The sequence below is a fragment of the Corvus moneduloides genome, chromosome 1, assembly GCF_009650955.1.
Source record: "Corvus moneduloides isolate bCorMon1 chromosome 1, bCorMon1.pri, whole genome shotgun sequence".
Taxonomy (NCBI): Eukaryota; Metazoa; Chordata; class Aves; order Passeriformes; family Corvidae; genus Corvus; species Corvus moneduloides.
In genome coordinates, this window is record NC_045476.1 from 53,552,203 (window position 1) to 53,569,647 (window position 17,445).

General features: G+C 39.7%; 1 protein-coding gene across 1 annotated transcript in view; it reads left to right on the forward strand.

The window, feature by feature from the left end:
* The window catches only part of RAPGEF5 (Rap guanine nucleotide exchange factor 5), a 160,773-nt gene that overhangs the window by 118,997 nt on the left and 24,331 nt on the right, over positions 1 to 17,445 (forward strand). The window contains exons 12-19 of the mRNA XM_032109909.1: positions 4,627 to 4,705; positions 5,808 to 5,952; positions 7,786 to 7,883; positions 8,618 to 8,648; positions 9,583 to 9,661; positions 12,637 to 12,786; positions 15,152 to 15,249; positions 17,019 to 17,141. Coding sequence (XP_031965800.1) covers positions 4,627 to 4,705; positions 5,808 to 5,952; positions 7,786 to 7,883; positions 8,618 to 8,648; positions 9,583 to 9,661; positions 12,637 to 12,786; positions 15,152 to 15,249; positions 17,019 to 17,141 — 803 coding nt within the window. The remainder of the gene's footprint in view (positions 1 to 4,626; positions 4,706 to 5,807; positions 5,953 to 7,785; positions 7,884 to 8,617; positions 8,649 to 9,582; positions 9,662 to 12,636; positions 12,787 to 15,151; positions 15,250 to 17,018; positions 17,142 to 17,445) is intronic.

Sequence of the window (17,445 nt, forward strand, 5' to 3'; positions counted from 1 at the left end):
ACTGTCTCTGGAACCCTAGGTTCCCCTTCCCACCAAATACACCATGGTTGCTATTGGCTGTCATCACCCTATACACGCAATACAGTTGTAACTTCTCGTGGAGATGTACTGCCGGGTCCTTCAGTAACCAGCTGAAAGCAAATGTTTCACATGGGTGAGAGTGTCTATATACTGCTCTTTCTATCCCTCGGCCACCCTGAATGTGTCTTGCAGAAGGACTTGTCCATTGCAGAAAAATGGGACGAGCAGTACTAACTGTTCCTGCTAAAGCTGTGTCCATGGTTTATTTCACTTGGGAGAAGAAGAGGGCTCATAGCCCGGGAGAAACTGTCTCAGCAGAAGCTGGTGCAAATTGATTATTTAATAACAAACAAGCACTGTGCCTGCTTTTTTATTATTTTTATGCCTATGGAACTTGCACGCAATTGGTGTGGTGAGATTACTGCCTAAGGCTGCCCCCAAAGAGCTGCAAGAACAGGAGGGCATGGAACTCATGCTGGTTCCGTTGCATGTCTTAATGAAGCTTTAAAATGCTTGAAATTGTCTTTGAAATGAAATATTCCATAGCTGCAATTTAGCTGCAGACTTTGTAATAATTGCTTAGCCAAATAAAGGAAAATTGTGAGGAACAAAGAAAAGTTAGATGGATGGCTAGAAGAAAAAGATTAAATAAAAAATTCATGAAGAAGAGAAATAAAAATCATAGCATCACAGGCTTTTGCACCAAGACTTTTCTTCCAATATCTTTTCTTTTCCAACTATTACTGTGCATTTTATTCTCCCTGTTTGCTACAAATGCTAAAAACCCACCTTTTCTATAGTAATAATAGGGAAAATTGTCATGAATTTAAGCAGAAACTGGAACATGGAGTAAAATTTTAAAAGGGGTATGCATTTCACTGCCATTCTGAGTGGGGGTATGGTTAACTGTAAATTATTAGTGATTTGACTGGAATTGCTCTTTTTTAACTCTTAAATCAAATGTGACTAAACAGAAAAAAAACCAGAAAGACTTTTTTTCATATTTTTTCAGCCCAACTTGTACACTTACAGCCCTTATTCAAGTTTACTGCTCTTAGTGGCCATTAGTAGCAGAATGAATAATATGCTGTGAATTAATCCTCCCATGGTTACCCTTTCTCTCCATTTGTAGATTAAGACTAGCAAATCATTTTTTGTGGACACGTATTAATATCCAGAAGTGTCTGACAAGTGTGCAGTGGTTTGTTTTGAGCAAATTATTTTTGAAGTATCGGTACACCCTCAGGTTTTGTGTTCCTGCTATGACACGGAGAACCACTCTGGAATGAGTTTAAATTACAGGGCATTTAGGAAGAAAATACAGAAGATAGTTACAGTGAACAGTAGGACTTCAGGGAAATACCTACAAGCTAGTTGAGGCATTTTAAAATACGAATATTATTGTAAAGTCTTTAGGTGATGTATGGTAATAGATATTTAATCTTGCAAAAGCACTTTCATTGCTTACTTGTTACAGTAATTTAACGGATGAGTGATGCTATTAATGGACCACATGTATAATCCAGACTTTTTTTGTTCAAAACATTCCTCTAGGGTTTAAATTTCTAAACATGTTCAGAGGTAATTTGAAGAAATTTAGCCTATACACAAGCTGTGGGAAACACAATTTATTAAGGTTTTTTTTAGCATTTCTTCTCCATTTAGGGGATAAAAGAAATCACTGTGTATACATATGTGCAACTTTAAGTGGGCTGAGTGATATACCTTATTTTGATGGGGTTGTTAGAAACCAGAGACTGTGAATGGAAGGACATGGAGACAGAGGGAGATGCACAGAGGGCTTAAAACTAATTGTAAGTTATCTGAACAAACATACAGACTTTCCATCACTGTTTGGTTTGTTGTGTTTTGTTTTGGTTTTTTTTGAGAGAGAATTGCATTAGTAGTAACACAGTTCTTGCAAGAAAATAAAAAAGCAAAAAACTGACATTATAGTAAAACCAGCCTTTCTTCCCATCCCAACACTTTGGGATGCTGGGAGAATTGAAGATAGACATCTGGAAAACAGATTATTATGATATAATAGAAATAAACCTGTAAGTTGTTTTTAAACACCAGTTATTGTGATAAATTCACACTATTTTGAACAATTAGAGAAGTTCATTGACAAGTATTGCAGTTTTTGCTTCAACTAGGACTTAATTTCTTTTCTGCACACATGGCTTTGTTTTGCTGAAGCTCAGATAGCCCCTACACAGAGCAGGAAATTAGGGAAATAATCTGTTGTAAATGTCTCTTTCACTTTGTGAGGAATCACTGCACAGTCACATAGTTCAATAAAGAACTAAAATGTGTTTGTTGACGCCAAGCTCAGCTGTTTCCAAATAAATGTTTGTGAAACCTCCAACGTTAATAGCCTCATGGTACCATCCAAAAGACGTGCAAGAGAATGAATAGATGACCTTTCAGATAGAGAACAAGCTGTTCGCCGTGCCTTTCCATTTACTGAGACAAAATACTCTTTTTATGCAGAGATAGTACTTTCCACCGTTTTTAACAATGTTGGGTAGAATAAAGAATTTAATTGTTTTGCTTCTGGGTGCAAGGGTTTTAACCTATGTGTCCTTAGAGCAGGACTCTTTCTAGATCAGCAGTGTTAAATGCATTGAGCTAGATAGACTTACTTGAATTTTTTTGAAAGACACTGGAGGTATTTTGAATCTCATGCTCACGGAGTGGGATGTCATTAGCGATCCATCCATGTTTATCTGTGTGACATCTGTCTGTGGATGATGTATGGATGAATCCTCATTGCCATCATGCACTGCAGCTATGGGATCAATAATTTACTGATAAGGTCCAAAGCAGCTGTAAGGGAAATTGGTCTAAATTATTGTGAAATTGCAGCCTTGCTGTGAAAAGCTGCTGGGATGCTCTCAGTTGCACACTCATACACGAGCACTAGCTTGGACTGGAACAGATCACAAACAAATAGTGAGAAAATCGGGTACAGAAATCAGGGCTCAGCCTTGTCTTTCTCATGTGAGGTATGGTTTGGCCCTTAGTCTTTGCAGTTGTAAATCCACCACTTAAATCACAACTTAGTATAATTGGGGCTAACTATTGCCAGCTAGTTATACTGGTAAAATACTTTTGCTCTACCGTATAACTGGAATAATTTCTGTTATTGTTCAGCCTCTGTCCATGTTTCTGTTCTTATCTGAAAAAAACAGAGTTGTTCTCTTGTTAAAGGGAACACAGAGTATTTGCTGAAATTAAAAGAAATACAGTCCACAGGAATCCCTCAAAACTTGAGGAAATCTTACCATTTGGGGAAAACAAAACGAAACCAGAAAAACAAACAGAAACATTTTTATTTTGAGGTTAAAAAGACTGATAAAATTGTCCGTTTGCATAAAAGAAAAGATTTTGTTGTGTGAACCAAATACAGATTCACTCCTCGATTATGCATCATGTATGAGTAGTTTACTAAAATTGTAATCAAATTTGTTTAAGAGTTTTATAATGATTTCATTTGGAAGGGAGCTGTGAAACCATCAGGTCCAACCCATGCTGGAAGCAGGTTCAGTAAGACCAGGATGCTCAGAGCTTTGCACAGGAAAGCCCTGAATATAGTGATGTTGGAGATTCTGCAGGTAACCTGTCACAATGGTTGGGTGTCCTCACAGGAGGAAAAAATAAGTACCTTGGTCTCGACAGATTTTCTTTGGTTGCCATCTCTGATGGTTGCCCCGTATCATTTAGTAGCACACCTCCAGGAAAAGTCTGGCTTGCTCTTATCTCCATTCTGCCACTGGGTTTTTGAAGACCACCATGAGATTACCTTGAGCCCTGTCATCCAAGAGCAAACCCAGAGCTTTCAGCCCAGTGATTTGTGTAGTAAAGGTTTGGAAAAATCCTAAAAATAGTGTGACATGGGAATGAGGAACAAAAGTTACACTGAGATCCAAAGTGGTCTTCATCCTGACAACCTGAGGTGCTACAACTGCAGTGTGTAGGGATGGTCTGTTAGCAAGTACCTTCAGCCTGGTTTTGTAAGATAGAAACCAGGTGGAGAAAAAAGCCTTCATTGATACAATTGAACAAACCTTAGAGAAAACATCTCAACACTTACAGTGATGCCCACAAGACTAGCCAACCAGCTAAAGATTTGAATATATTTATGTCATAGTTCTCAACTACTGTGCCTAGATGTTAATCACAGTTCATGGCAATCCTAGTTTTCTGTCCTATTACTAAAATGTGAATCTCCTGAATTTCCAGAACAAGCTAACATGTGGAAAGGCTGCTTTGTGTGCAGCTGAGCTAACCAGGATGGCAGTGTTTGTTACAAAGACTCTTTCTTACTGATTCCTGAACTATTATGAATTATTTTGTGCATGCTTGTGCCTGTTGGTGCTTTGGGAGCTGAGGATGTGCTCCTTAAATAAAGGGGCTGATCTCTGCAGTGGCAACACATTGTTAACTTTTTGAAACTTAAAGGTTTATGTATTCTGTATTCTTTGAACCTTTTTTTTAAGGGTGGGGGTCCTGTTCCTGCCATGCCCAGTAACAGGAGTAGATACTCTCTTCCTGCTCTTACTAATTTATTGTACCTTGGGCTCTTTTTGTCTTCCTCTGCAGAAACTCTCCTGGATGACTTCCTTCTCACATACACAGTTTTCATGACGACCGATGACTTGTGCCAGGCACTTCTGAGGCAATATCCTTTTATTGAATGTTTTATTCATGGGGGTCACACACTTACTCGTAGTTTATCTATTGTTGAGCCTTATATCAAAGTTACATGCCTGGATTTGAAACAGATGCCTAACTTACAGCAACAATGCAATTTTGTATCAGTTTTTGTTTAAAGATAAATAAACCTTTATAACTGTGACAAGGTAGAATTTAAAGTGGGGTTAAAACCTTCCCAGGTTATGTTAATTCATCAAATACCTACATGTGCATAACACATTTCAGAATACACAAGGAGAAAAGGTAAAGAATTTTACAGTCTCCGCTCCTTTTATCATGTGATACAGGATGTATGTCTTAAGTCATTATTAGATAAAAGAATTATTTTCATGTATTTCCAATGACTTCCATAAGCTATGGATCAATATTTGAATAAACTTGTGGCTATAAAATGAACTTCCTTTTTAAAATTTTTTTAAAAATCTTTTTCCAGTCTTTAACTTCTGTGGTGAAAACATCATTTTTTTACCTTATAAAAGAAAGAACCATGAAGGGACAGGAATAATGTACAAAGTGGGTATCATGTGACATTTGGTCTTTCTACCTTATGAACAGAGAACAATAGTAGAAATAGTATTTCAGGGTTTTTTAGATTTTATTTTAATAGTGTTACTTCTGCAGGTAATGTAATTTGTGCAGGCAAAAAGAAACTGACTTCCTTTGCCTGTTTTTTGTGTTATTGTTAATGATGCTTTGCCCTCCTTCCCACAGACATTCACATTGGCATCCGTGTGCAGGACAAAGCTTCATTCTCAGTTCTGCAGAAAAGATATGACTGAACATTGTATAATTCCTTTTGAATTGATTTTACTTTTATAGACTCACCTCTCTGATCTGTGAGGGAAAAACCTCCTGTTGGCACAGAGGATGAATTACTATTCCTATTACTGACAATTTCATTCCCGAAAGTTATGAAACTCCTAAAGCTCCAGACAGGATAAAACATTTAAAACTGAGCAGTGCAGTGAAAAAAATCTTTCATTAGCAAATGAGATTATTGCAAAGTTTTTGTCAGTAATTTTAAAGTTTCTGCGAGATCTTATTGTATGTTCCTTAACCTACTGCACCTATTGTGCTAAGAACCACCAAGGGAAAGAAGACGACTCTGATGTGTCCTGCAGGAAAAGAAAAGTCTTGCATTTGGTGTCTCAGTGGACTTCTCTGTACAAAGACTGGTTACATGAGGATGAGCATTTAAAACAATTTTTAAAGGTATTGAAACAGTTTCTGTGATGCATTTCAGCACTGTTTAATTACATACTGTGTCTAAAAAGCCCCAACCAGCAAAATCTATAAAATGTATTTTTTCATACTTACTTTCTTCTCTATGAAATCTATAATATAAAATGATTTACATGTGTCTTCTTTAAATGCCTTAGATATAGTCAGTTTAAACAGAAATCCTGTGTTCTCAATATAGTCAACATTAAAAGCTTTCCTTTAACACATGAGACTTACGGAACTCCTGTGGTTTCTAGAAAATGGGAAAAGTTGGGAAGGTAAGAAATAAAACTACAAAGATGTGGAGGTTCCTTGGACACACTGATCATATCTGTCAGAATAGGGTCTGCAGTCAGTATCCAGAGGTTTATAGACATAGTGAGTTTTGAGATGTCTGTGAGAGATGCTACTTTGAGGAGTGAAATCCTATTCCACAGTGCTTGCTGGGTGCACATGGAGAACAACATAGCTTTATGTATTTTAATAAATAAAATTTTGTTCCTTACTTGTTAGTAAAGTTCTTCTGATATTTCTGTAGGAGTTCCAAAAGCTCTTAAAATTCCCTTGTAAATTTGCAAATAGTGCTGTTGTTGCTAACCTAAAATCTATCTGGTTACTGATTTTTTTTCAATATATTTCTTTTCCCTGCTGGTTGAAAAATGAGAGTATTTTAGGAGACTTTGCAGTATCTTCCACTTTTCCTGATGAGACTCTTTGCGACTGGAGATCTTCTTAAGGGTCTTTCATCTCTTCAGTCACTCACTCAAGACAAAGGCATGAAACATTGAATGAAATGTGGAAAAAGTCTTGAGATTGCTTTTTTTTTTTTTTTTATGGTTTTGTTTTGGTTTTAAGTAGGACACGTTGCATATGGAAGCAGAGACCCCAGGATTTTTGCTGTTTGGTACTAGATGTGTGTTGATGTTCTGGAAGGGGGATTTCATTTCAGGCATCAGTTATATCATACTGAGTTGCACCTGTCTGGATGCAGGGCTTTCTGGCCATGGTGGTGTGTGACTGTGCACTGTCTCACAATTCCTCTTCTGGAAGCTTGTATGCAATATTAAACAGCAATAATATTAATGATGGTTGTAGTTATATGTGAAAAACCAACATACAGGGTTGTAGGCTAAAATCATTCGTGCAGAAGTCTGTGAATGTGGGGCTAAAGCAAATCTGGTGACTCAGCTCAGCCATATGATCCTCGTCTTCTTGGAAGGGAAAGAAAAGGCTCTACATGCAGATTCGGAAAAAGCGTAGAGAAAATATTTCCTAGGATTTCAATGATGACAATGTCTTCCCCCAAAATTAGAAGTAAGGTTTATTTATGTATTAGTTTACAACTAGGGAGAGTTGTGGGAGTTTGTGGGACACATCAACTCAGTTTAAAATGCATGCAAGTGTGAGGAAAGGTAAAGTAGAATATTTGCCATTTTTTTAAAGTCTTAATCTAATCTTTGTTGTCATTTTGGATAAGTGATGATGATGCGGTGTGTTGTCATGCTTCAGAATCTGACCTAACCCAGATTTCATGTAATAGCCACAAATGGTGTTTTAAATTTTCCTGCTTATAGACAAACTAGTACAAGCATTTTGCCCTCTCACTTGGTAGACAGTACTAAGAGTGTTTCTCCAAAGGCAAGCTGAATATTTACCAGTCTGGAAATTTAAAGAGGAACATTCTCTCCTTACAGGTTTTCCATAAATACAATGATAAAACTTGTTTTAGTAGGATAGTGCCTGAATTGACTTAGACCACTGATATGATGCCTTAGATTTATGTTTGAGTTGTCAGATGTTTGCAGATACTGCTTTATTTTGTAGACTATATACAGAAATGTGTTAGATGATGTGTATGAGTATCCCGTTCTTGAGAAGGACCTGAAAGAATTTCAGAAGATACTTGGGATGCATCGCCGTCAGTAAGTATTGATTATATTTGTGATCGTCTTTTATTCAGAGTGTAATTTATTTTGTTTGCCATCTTTCTGTAATTCAGTCAAGTGATAAGTGATACAAGTGGCATATTCATTTTTACAAATCATCTCTTCTTTAACGCTAGATTATTCAATATTTGCTGATGTTTGTTGGGCAGTGTTTGTGATTCAGCATTCACTCCCATCAATTTCATTTGGGATTACTTACAAGCAGAGCAATAGTTTGTGGAGAAGCTGGCAAAAATTCTCTCAGAAGTTGCAATCTGTGACTTCAGATGGTACCTTCATTCCCTCCACAGTACTGAGAAGCAAATCACTTGGAATAGTAATCTCAGAGTTATTATTTTACTAATAATTATGGCATCTATGAAAGATATTTAATTGGCATGTTTTTCAACAAACGGAGGTTGTTTCCATGGTTTGGCTGCTGGGGAAGTGGAAGGAGCGATGCCCTTGAGGGTGACCCTGACTGCTGTGTTTGCCTACTCTAACAGCTCATGGGCTGGCAACATTTTCACTACATCGATTATACAAGTCAAAGGAAAGTTCTCTGGCTGAGCCAGATGCCTTTAGTGTTTCCTGAAGAACCTCTGCAGCCTTTCTGCAGTGACCATTTAGTGTTAAAAACTTTCTGATGTTGTAAACTTTGTAATAGCTAAAACTTCCTTTTCCTAAACTTTGGCTGGAAAGAATAATTGAGATTTTCCTTTTTGTTTCAGCACTGTAGATGAGTATTCACCTCATCGAAAGGTAATGCCAACCTCATTGTTGCTGATTGCTAGATAACTTACCATCTCACTTCTTCCCACTCTGCCCACTTCCCTCTCTTTTCTTGGCTTCTTAACCGAAAGTGACTGGTGACCAAAAACATGACAGGACATGTCAGTGACCTGCAATGCTGCTTAAGGAATTTTTTTTTTCCTTTGAGTGCATCCTGGATATCAGGATGTGAGCTAACCTGCAGTGGCCGTGACAGTATTAGCATCTTAACAAGATGCTTTGAGATGTCAAAATTCAGGAGAGGCCTTGGAGTGTGTCCCCACCGAGCTAGAGGGATGTAGCAAGCTGGGCAAACCAGGCTGAACACAGGCATTGACATGGATGTCAAGTAAACAGAGCAAAGGGCGGATTTGTTGTGACAGGGACAGACAAAAAGAGAGGAACATGAATCTGTCTATTTAATTGGAGGGAGAAGTTGGAGCCAGAGAAAGTTGGCGTACAGACTGCTCAGAGGTGAATTGCTGTGCTCATCAATTTTACTGGACTGAAGCTGAAGTGTGTAATAAGCTTAAAATGTTACTGCAAAAATGTGGAAGGCAGAACATGAGATTGTAGTGAAATTGCTAAATAGGCTGATTGGTACATGGGAAATGTCTGTAAGAATAAATGTATAAGAAGTGGGCTCTGAACATGACTACAGAAAACTTTGAATTGTGCAGGCTCCTTAGCCTTGGCATGTCCTACTTCCTCCAAAATCCCCACCTTGGCCATAATTTAGTAAGGCAACTCCCAGTTTACTGCTCCAAGAAAGGGTGGGTGTACTTCCTATACAGAAACCTTTTGGCCAGACGTATGGGTTGAATGCTGTATTCTGTGAATTACTGCTTTGTAAACAGCAGGGATGCAAAAAATCACTGTTGTCTTTTTTTTTTTCTTTCTTTCTTTGTTTTCCACTCCCTCACAGAATAAAACCTTTTTCCACCAGTTCAGTGTAAAGGAGAACTGGCTGCAGCAAAGAGGAACCATGAATGAAACAGAAGAAAGTGAGTATAAATGAAAGAGTGGAGGAAAAGCTCAAAAACTGTAAAATTGTTTCTCAAGGACTTCAGTGTAAATATTCTTTAACTGACATACAGTTTTTGAATAGGACCTTGGGGACACAAAAGAAGAAATATTTGGCTGTGCAAGTTTACCTTCCTTCCTCCTGGCTTACAGGGGTCAACAGTGCCATGGTATCTCAAGGGGTTTTTGCCCTGTCCGGTTCCTCCAGCACCCCTGTCTCAGTCCTGTGTGCCTCCCAGGTGTGCCAGCAGCCCCTCCACCAGGCATTACTTGTGCTCCATTTCATGCTCTCGGTCTCTTGACCTATATCTTGGTTGTGAAAGGTGAACAAATAAGCCTGTCACATGAAATGGTCCAGGATCTGCTAACTCTGGGAATGTGCCTTAGTTCCTTCTCTGCTCAAAAACATCTCTGCATGGAGTGCAGCTGCCACTTCACTTTAATGTCAGCCATTTCAAAAGCGATCTCCCTCCATTACTACCAATACAGTAACGTAGTGAGGCTGTCACCCTCCTGTAATGCCTGTACGAGGAAGGAGGCAGAGAGAACACTGTGTACACGAGCAGGGGACAGCAGAAGGACCTCCTACCTGGCAGCCTCGCTCCTTGACAGTGTATCTTCATTTCTTACTGGGAACAAATCTCCGGAAGTTCACTTGAAGTCAGGGTATTTTTAGTGCTCATTTGTGACAGAATAAAAACTGAGCTCGTTCGATGCCAAGTAGAAAGATTTGCACAGTACGTGCTGCTGATAGATAATCCTCTTTTTGTGCTTCAAATGTAGGGGGTTTTGAGGTTTGTTTCCAAGGCTTCTTCTAAAAATTATCTTTCTGGATGAGAACCCCCACACTCATTCTTCTTTCAAAGGTGGACACAGCTTGTGGGTGACTGGAAAGGAAAGAGGACTGGCACGAGAGGGGGGACAGACCATATAACTGTGGTGGGACAGTCACCAGGACAGAACTCAGCAAGGCCAGTCCTGACTGAGTTAAATTGCTTTTGTCTCACTCCTTGAGAGCAGGAGCCATGAACTATGATGAAATGAAATAGCCTAAGTGACTTTGGGGAAGGGAGAGACAGATGCAGAGGGTGACATCTAATCCTGTGTGGTGGAGTGCTGTCTGACTGATGGTGCTTGTGGTGGATGAGTCTGACTGAGATTCACCATGCCACTTGACCAGAGGTGTTTTATCCTCTATTGCAATCATTACCAGGACAGCTTGCAGCCCATGGCCACTTCCTCCCCCTGGCATTCCCTCCTTCTCACAGAGGAGCAGCACAGGCTCCTGGAAGAGATGACATGGTCCATCCCAAAAGATGGGACACCACCGATGGAACGTTGGAGAGGTGTGAGGAGGAGGGTCACTATGGTGGTTGTGCTTGAGCACCTGACCTGTGGGTTGATTTAGTTCAGTGTTAAAGAAAGGATAGACCAATAGCCCATTTAAAAATTGACATTGCTGTCATTGTCCCTTTGCAAATGGCAGAGAGGACATTTCAAACAAATTCACTCTAAGCAAGGTGTGTCACTCTGCATTTGGAGTCCAGATATTACTGTCAGATTTTTTAAAATTTATTTTTCTACCTAGTAATTTAAAGTGCAATTGGATGTCTCTGTTTTCATGATGTGTATCCATTCTGATGAGAGATTCTGCCATGAGCATCTCATTTACTCTCTGTCAGCAGAGACCGGTTAAAAAGGAATTATAAAATCAAATGACTTATTTTTCCCCAATACTCAATGTAAAGTTCCTCCTTCATTCTCATATTCATTTTTTCTTACTACAACAGGAAAAAAAATCCCTATTTTAAAGGATAGAGTTCTTAGCTGCTTCTGGCATAATCTTCACTAATGAAAGTGCCCCGAAGCCATGAAGATCCGTAGGACAAGCAAAGAGCTATTGCTACATACATCTGTCAGTAAAGATAATCAAAAAAATACAACAGTTCTGGAGAAGAAAAAGTTGTCCTGTATTGGCATGGTAGCAGCCTGTCTATAATAAGCAGTGCCAGAGTAGAAGGAAATGGAAAGTTTAATTAAGCACTGAAGTGTGTGTGAAACCAAGAGCTGTGACAATTCTGATTAGCAAATGTAATTTTAAAAATATTTATGCAAGTCTGTAGCTCAGTTTCTTCCGCTTTAAGTGTGGCAGCTGTATTTCAAAGAACTAGCTAGGGCAAACTCGGAAAAAGATGTAAACCTAAAATTCTGGCAGGCAGAGAGAGTGTACATCCCTTTTTGTAGCAGAAAAAGGTAATCGCTGAGCTGACCACAGCATTCCCAGAGCTGAACCAACTCATGGACCTCAGTAGAGGTAGTGAGCCCGGGGAATTTCCCCAAACCAGTCCCATTTATATGTGCTGCTTGTGATTGGGGAAATGAGTTGTCAGAACTGATTGTATGGCTGTTTGGGCAGTCTCTGCGGGTGCTAAAATACTCTGGCAATGCAAGTAGTTTAGATGTCTAGACAGATAAGCTATCAGGAGTGGATGAAAATCTGGGAGCACTGTTCTTGCAAAGCTTCTTGTTCCAGGTGGAAGTGGAGGTTCAAAATAATTTCTGCAGCAGATATGAAATATACTGAAAGGACAGTGATTTATCTGAACCTAAAATTGAGGGAGAAAAGATGGCAACAGCTGAGTTTGCAGAGAAGACAGGCAGTGAAGGAGGTTGTCGGTGTCAAATCCTCAGGGTAGGAAGTCTTAAATAGATACTGCTGTGGGAGTCTGTGTTTCCATTTGCTTGCCTCTCTCATTCCCAGGAACAGGAGGTGGGGAGGTGGGAAATGGTGATGTTTATGGTTAGTTTCATGTCCTTTGTGTCAGGATGCAGTGACTGCCCTTCCTGCAGTAGCCAGGCAGCTGAGGCATTGCTGTGGTGGGGTCTGCAGGTTTGTTCCTTGCACTGTTCGGGTATCTCTGCCTACAGCTGAGCATGTCTTTCTTCCTTTGTGCAGTTTTCTGCCGCGTGTATATAACAGAGCACTCCTATGTCAGTGTGAAAGCTCAAGTGTCTACTTCAGCTCAGGAGATACTGAAGATCGTGGCAGAAAAGATCCAGTACCCCGAGGAGGAGTTGGCGCTGGTGACAGTCTCATTCTCTGGTGGTAAATAACTTCCCTTCATCTGATTATTTACCTTTTATTGCATCAGGTAAGGGAGGGCTGACATTTTCTGATGCAAGGATACAGCTGTTCCTCTATGGGCCCACAGCTGGATGACCAGGGGAACAATGAGGAGCTGCTTCCCAGAGACTTGTTTCCATGGTAACAGCTCTTTCTTGGGTTCTGTGGGATGTAGCATCTCCTGGCTGGGAAGGGAGTGTAAAGAACTCTCACTCTCCAGCAGTATTGCACGGTTTTATTCCTTTTCCAAAGATGAATCTGCTACTTTGGAATTTAAATTAATTTTGAAGGCAATGAGGCATGGTTTGCTTTAAAAATATAGAAGGGAATAGCAAATACTCTATGCATGGCTGTTTTCCTCATCTGTGGCAGGGGTAACAAAAATTCTTGAGGAGAAAGGAAGAAGATGTGTTTGCACAATTGAGATACTGAGAGCAATCTCAGCAATATTTTGTAAGCACTCTTCCTTACAACTGATATCTTTTGCCTATTGTTTTAGTGTAGAATATCTTGGCAGTATTCTCAGATAACATTAGTTGTTGTTGATCCCCTAAGACAAAGGATGAACTCATTGCTACTTGTTTGTCAGTCTAGTTAAATGAAATACACACAAGTGCTGACTTGTTCCGTTTATATCTTTGATTCAGAACTGGAAGGTCACATTTTTTTCCCCCATGCTGGGCTCAGTTAAAGAAACATACTTTTGAGTGCACTGGTGTGGGTGGGAGGGAGATGGTGCCCTGCTCTGGTTATGGAAAGCCTGGGCACAGAGCAGCCATTGGGAGCATTACACATGGGTGTCCTGGCCATCCAGGCTACATCATTTTCAGGCATACTCTTTTTACCCTCGTGTGCCCAAACTCACCTCCTGTGCATTTCACAGCACTGCAAAATCACTGTGCTGCTGTTTTTCAGGTCTTTCTCTCCTATTCAAGAGCAGGGCAAGTTTTGATCTGATAGCAATAAATCTGGTTCTAACTGCCTGCTTAGCTAAAGAAGACCAACCATTCATAAATAATGAAATATACTATATTGGTTCCCAGGAAAGCCACAAAATAGAAGTGGTTGCCACTTGGTTGTTCAATGAGAAACAGTAAATAAAATGCAGGTATAGTAGGAAAGCCATTTGTACATGACCTTTGTAACCCCTAAAATGTTATTTAGTTATGTTGCTTGAGTTAATTGGAAATACAAGTTCAGTATCTTCTTATGCATCCTGTACTGCAAGTGATAAACACCAACCTGCTATGCTTTTTTTTCTGCTTTGTCTTTTGTGTGACTTAGAACTCATGTCTTTCATCCACTTGCAGGGCAGCAGTATGAGCACTGGAGAACCTGTTTTTATTGTACTCCAATAATGGACAAGCAAGCTCTTTATTCAAAATTACCTTGAAAAAACATAATGATAGTTCAGCATAATGTATCTGTGTATCAATGGATAAGTGAGCATGGATAAAAGGGAAAACTGTCTGAAATTATGTCTGGCTCTTAGACTCCTCCTAGTCCTACTCCTCATGGGCAATGCAGAGTCCAGGGTAGCTCTCAGTGGTCTTGCAGTAGTTTTGGGTCTCCCATGTATCAGGTCTCCAGAGGATTACTTGGAGCTCGCAGGAAGTGAACGTTTTCGCAGGGCAGTTTTTAAGCTGTGTTTGGGGTTTTGCTTTATTTTTCCCCCCATCTTTCTCTAGTTCATTCAAGATTCCACAGAGCTGAACCAGTACTCTGGAGTGGAGGAAAAAAAGTCCTTTCTCTTTGCCACCTGTGTCCTGCTCTTTTACCCAGATATTTCCTAAATTAATTACTCTAGGTCTAGAAGAATTAGTGTAAATACTGTGTAATAAAGGACTCCTGAGCGCTGCTCTGTGGGATGAATTTCATGGTGTTGGGATCCTTTAAACTTTTCCTGTTGAATGGCTGTGGCTGCTAATTTCATCTCCACAGCCGGTTTTGTCTCCAGTGACACACAACAGCTCAGCCTCTGGAGGCTGAGACCCTTTGCTCTAACAAAAGTCACTACATTTATACTAGATACACTGGGTTGAAATTAAATGTTCTATAAGGCATAGGAGGCTAGACTAGATGATTTCAGGGCTTCTATCTATTCTATGTGAAGTGCAGTTTGAAAGCAAAAGCAGGAAGCTTCTGTGCTCTAGTCCTTCAGAGATCTCTTGCCTTTATCTTGCCTGAGCAGGATGGAGATAATGGGTCCCCACAGAGACTGAATTGGGTGCTTAGTTACTTTCTAAGGAGTCGATGTGGCATCACAGATACAACTGTACCTTTATTTCTCATATGCAGCTTTTATTCCTTTTCTGAAACTTGTGTGTTTTGTTTGCTGTTTTTACAGAAAAACATGAACTACAACCAAATGACTTGGCCATCTCAAAATCTTTGGAGTCATCCAGTCGTATGTTTGTATACCGAAAAGATCTGACTGATTCTTTGGTAAGGATCAGGATTGTATGTTTCCCATTTTTTGTTTGTCTGACTCCAAATCAAAACATTAGTATTTCTCTCAGAGGGCTTTTCCAATGCAGAATTTACTTTTTGCTTCCTTAGTAAAGCTTACCACTGAGCTGCTCTATTCCTAAAAAAAAAAAAAATCTTTCATTAACAGCAGTTATTTGACTGAACAGTAATGGAATTTGTTCATCAATTTTAAATAAACCAAAGCTTCTGTACAGCTTAAATCTTTCAATCTACATCAGCCTGGAAAAACTGACCTGTGTGTGTACCAGAATGGATGGGATGAGGATTATTCAGGGCTCTTGTGACTCTTTCCTCCCCACCCTGCCTTGTGCCTCTGTAGCACTTAGAGTGGCTGGTACATTATCATACAAAGTGGTGGACAAATTCCATGGAATTACTACATGTAGAAATAGGTGTTGTGTGAGTTCCACCAGACCCATCAGTGCAACCCCAGTGTTGTGGCAGCCACGTGGTTAGCTGGAGTATATCACTGGTGGTGTGTCCTCCCTTACTTCTGCCTGTCTGTCACTCCATCCTCTCGCTGGGGCTGGGAAGGTGAGCAGATTGAGAGGCAGCAGATCTCTCTCATCCTTCCCTCTGTCTTCAGAAACCAGGATTGTGACCTCCCTCCCTCCATGTTTTCCCAAAATCTCAGTGAGGCAGGCACAGTCAGGCACTTTGCTGTTTCAATAGTTTTCTGCTAATTGTGCAGATGTTTCCAGGAAAGAGCAGGGACTGTATCGCAACTGACTTCTACATGGTGTCAGTACCTCCAGGATCTGTGCATTCATCCTCAGGATGAGAAATGTCTATTTACGTTTTGTTGGATCAATGTGCCCTGAAGAGCTGACATGCCACTATTATTGTAATCTGTCATCTCCATTATCTCCAGCGTTAGAGCCACCTCTAAAAATGTGAATATTAAGGGAAGGTTTCCAGTGCAGACAGGTGACAGCCAACGTAGTTTCATTAGTTACGTAATAAAAATTGCAAAACTTGCTGTAACTGTCAGAAATATAGCACCAAAGTAATGGCTTAACTGGTAAGAATAATCTTTCATCTTGGCAGATGGTTCATGTACCAAGTTTCAGACTGATGAGGTTAAAAAAGCCGAGAGAAACGCAAAACTTTGAAAATCCAAGCTAAAAATGGAAATGTCAGATGACCCTGAACACCAGCAATACCACAGCACTCCACATAATATACTAAATAACTTTTATGAATCAGAACCCACAACATTTTACTCTTTGTTGATTACATTTGGGGTAGATTAATCGTAAAATGTATGGATTTATGTTATTTGTAAAAGCGGACTGGAGGGCAAGTTATGTGTATTTATTCTAAATCCAATGTGTTTTCAGAATGATTCTTTTATATCAGAAAATTACTGATGTCTTAATTTAGATTTTATTTTCTGATAGTTTCAGGGATTTTATTTTCATTATGCTGTCTGCTTGGCTGGTGTTTTATATTAAAGGTTGGGAGAGGGAGAGAGAAGGAGAGAGGGAGAAGGCCTCACTCTCCAAAGCAAATCATTGATCCTATTGACCCATTTCCCGTTTCAAGCTATTTATTAGATAGGTTATAGCTCCTTCATTTTGATTAGTGGGAAAAAAAGCCCTCAGAGTGCACTTAGAGAAGATTACTTACTCAGCTCTGTTTGGTAACTTAGTTCAGTAACTGTTTCATTGCAGAATCTTTGGCATTTCTTGAGGAATACTTTTTGCTCTTGTCTATTCATTTAGAACCCATTTTCTGAAAATGAGGAATTGCAGCAGAGATCTGTGAGGATTTTGGGAATTAACACCTGGGATCTTGCCTTAGAACTAACAAACTTTGACTGGAGCCTCTTCAATGCAATTCATGAGGTAAGAAGCGCCACATCCACTTCCAGGTATATTACTGTATTGCAGTGTTGTGCCATGGTGATGCGTTTTGGAGCACTGGTGTTCCTGGGTGCTTGGTTCCCTGTCATGACAGCATGATTGGCAGCTCTCAGTAGGGTGACAGGTCCAAGAGTTATCTTGCAGTCCTTGAGACTGAAAGGAATTGTCAAGGGTTTGTAACTTTCCTGTGTTCGGGCATCTCATACGCTCCCTGTATACCTGATGTGTTTTATTGAGATTTGCCTCAAGAGAGTAAAAGACCATGAACATTTTCTAAAAACCCTCT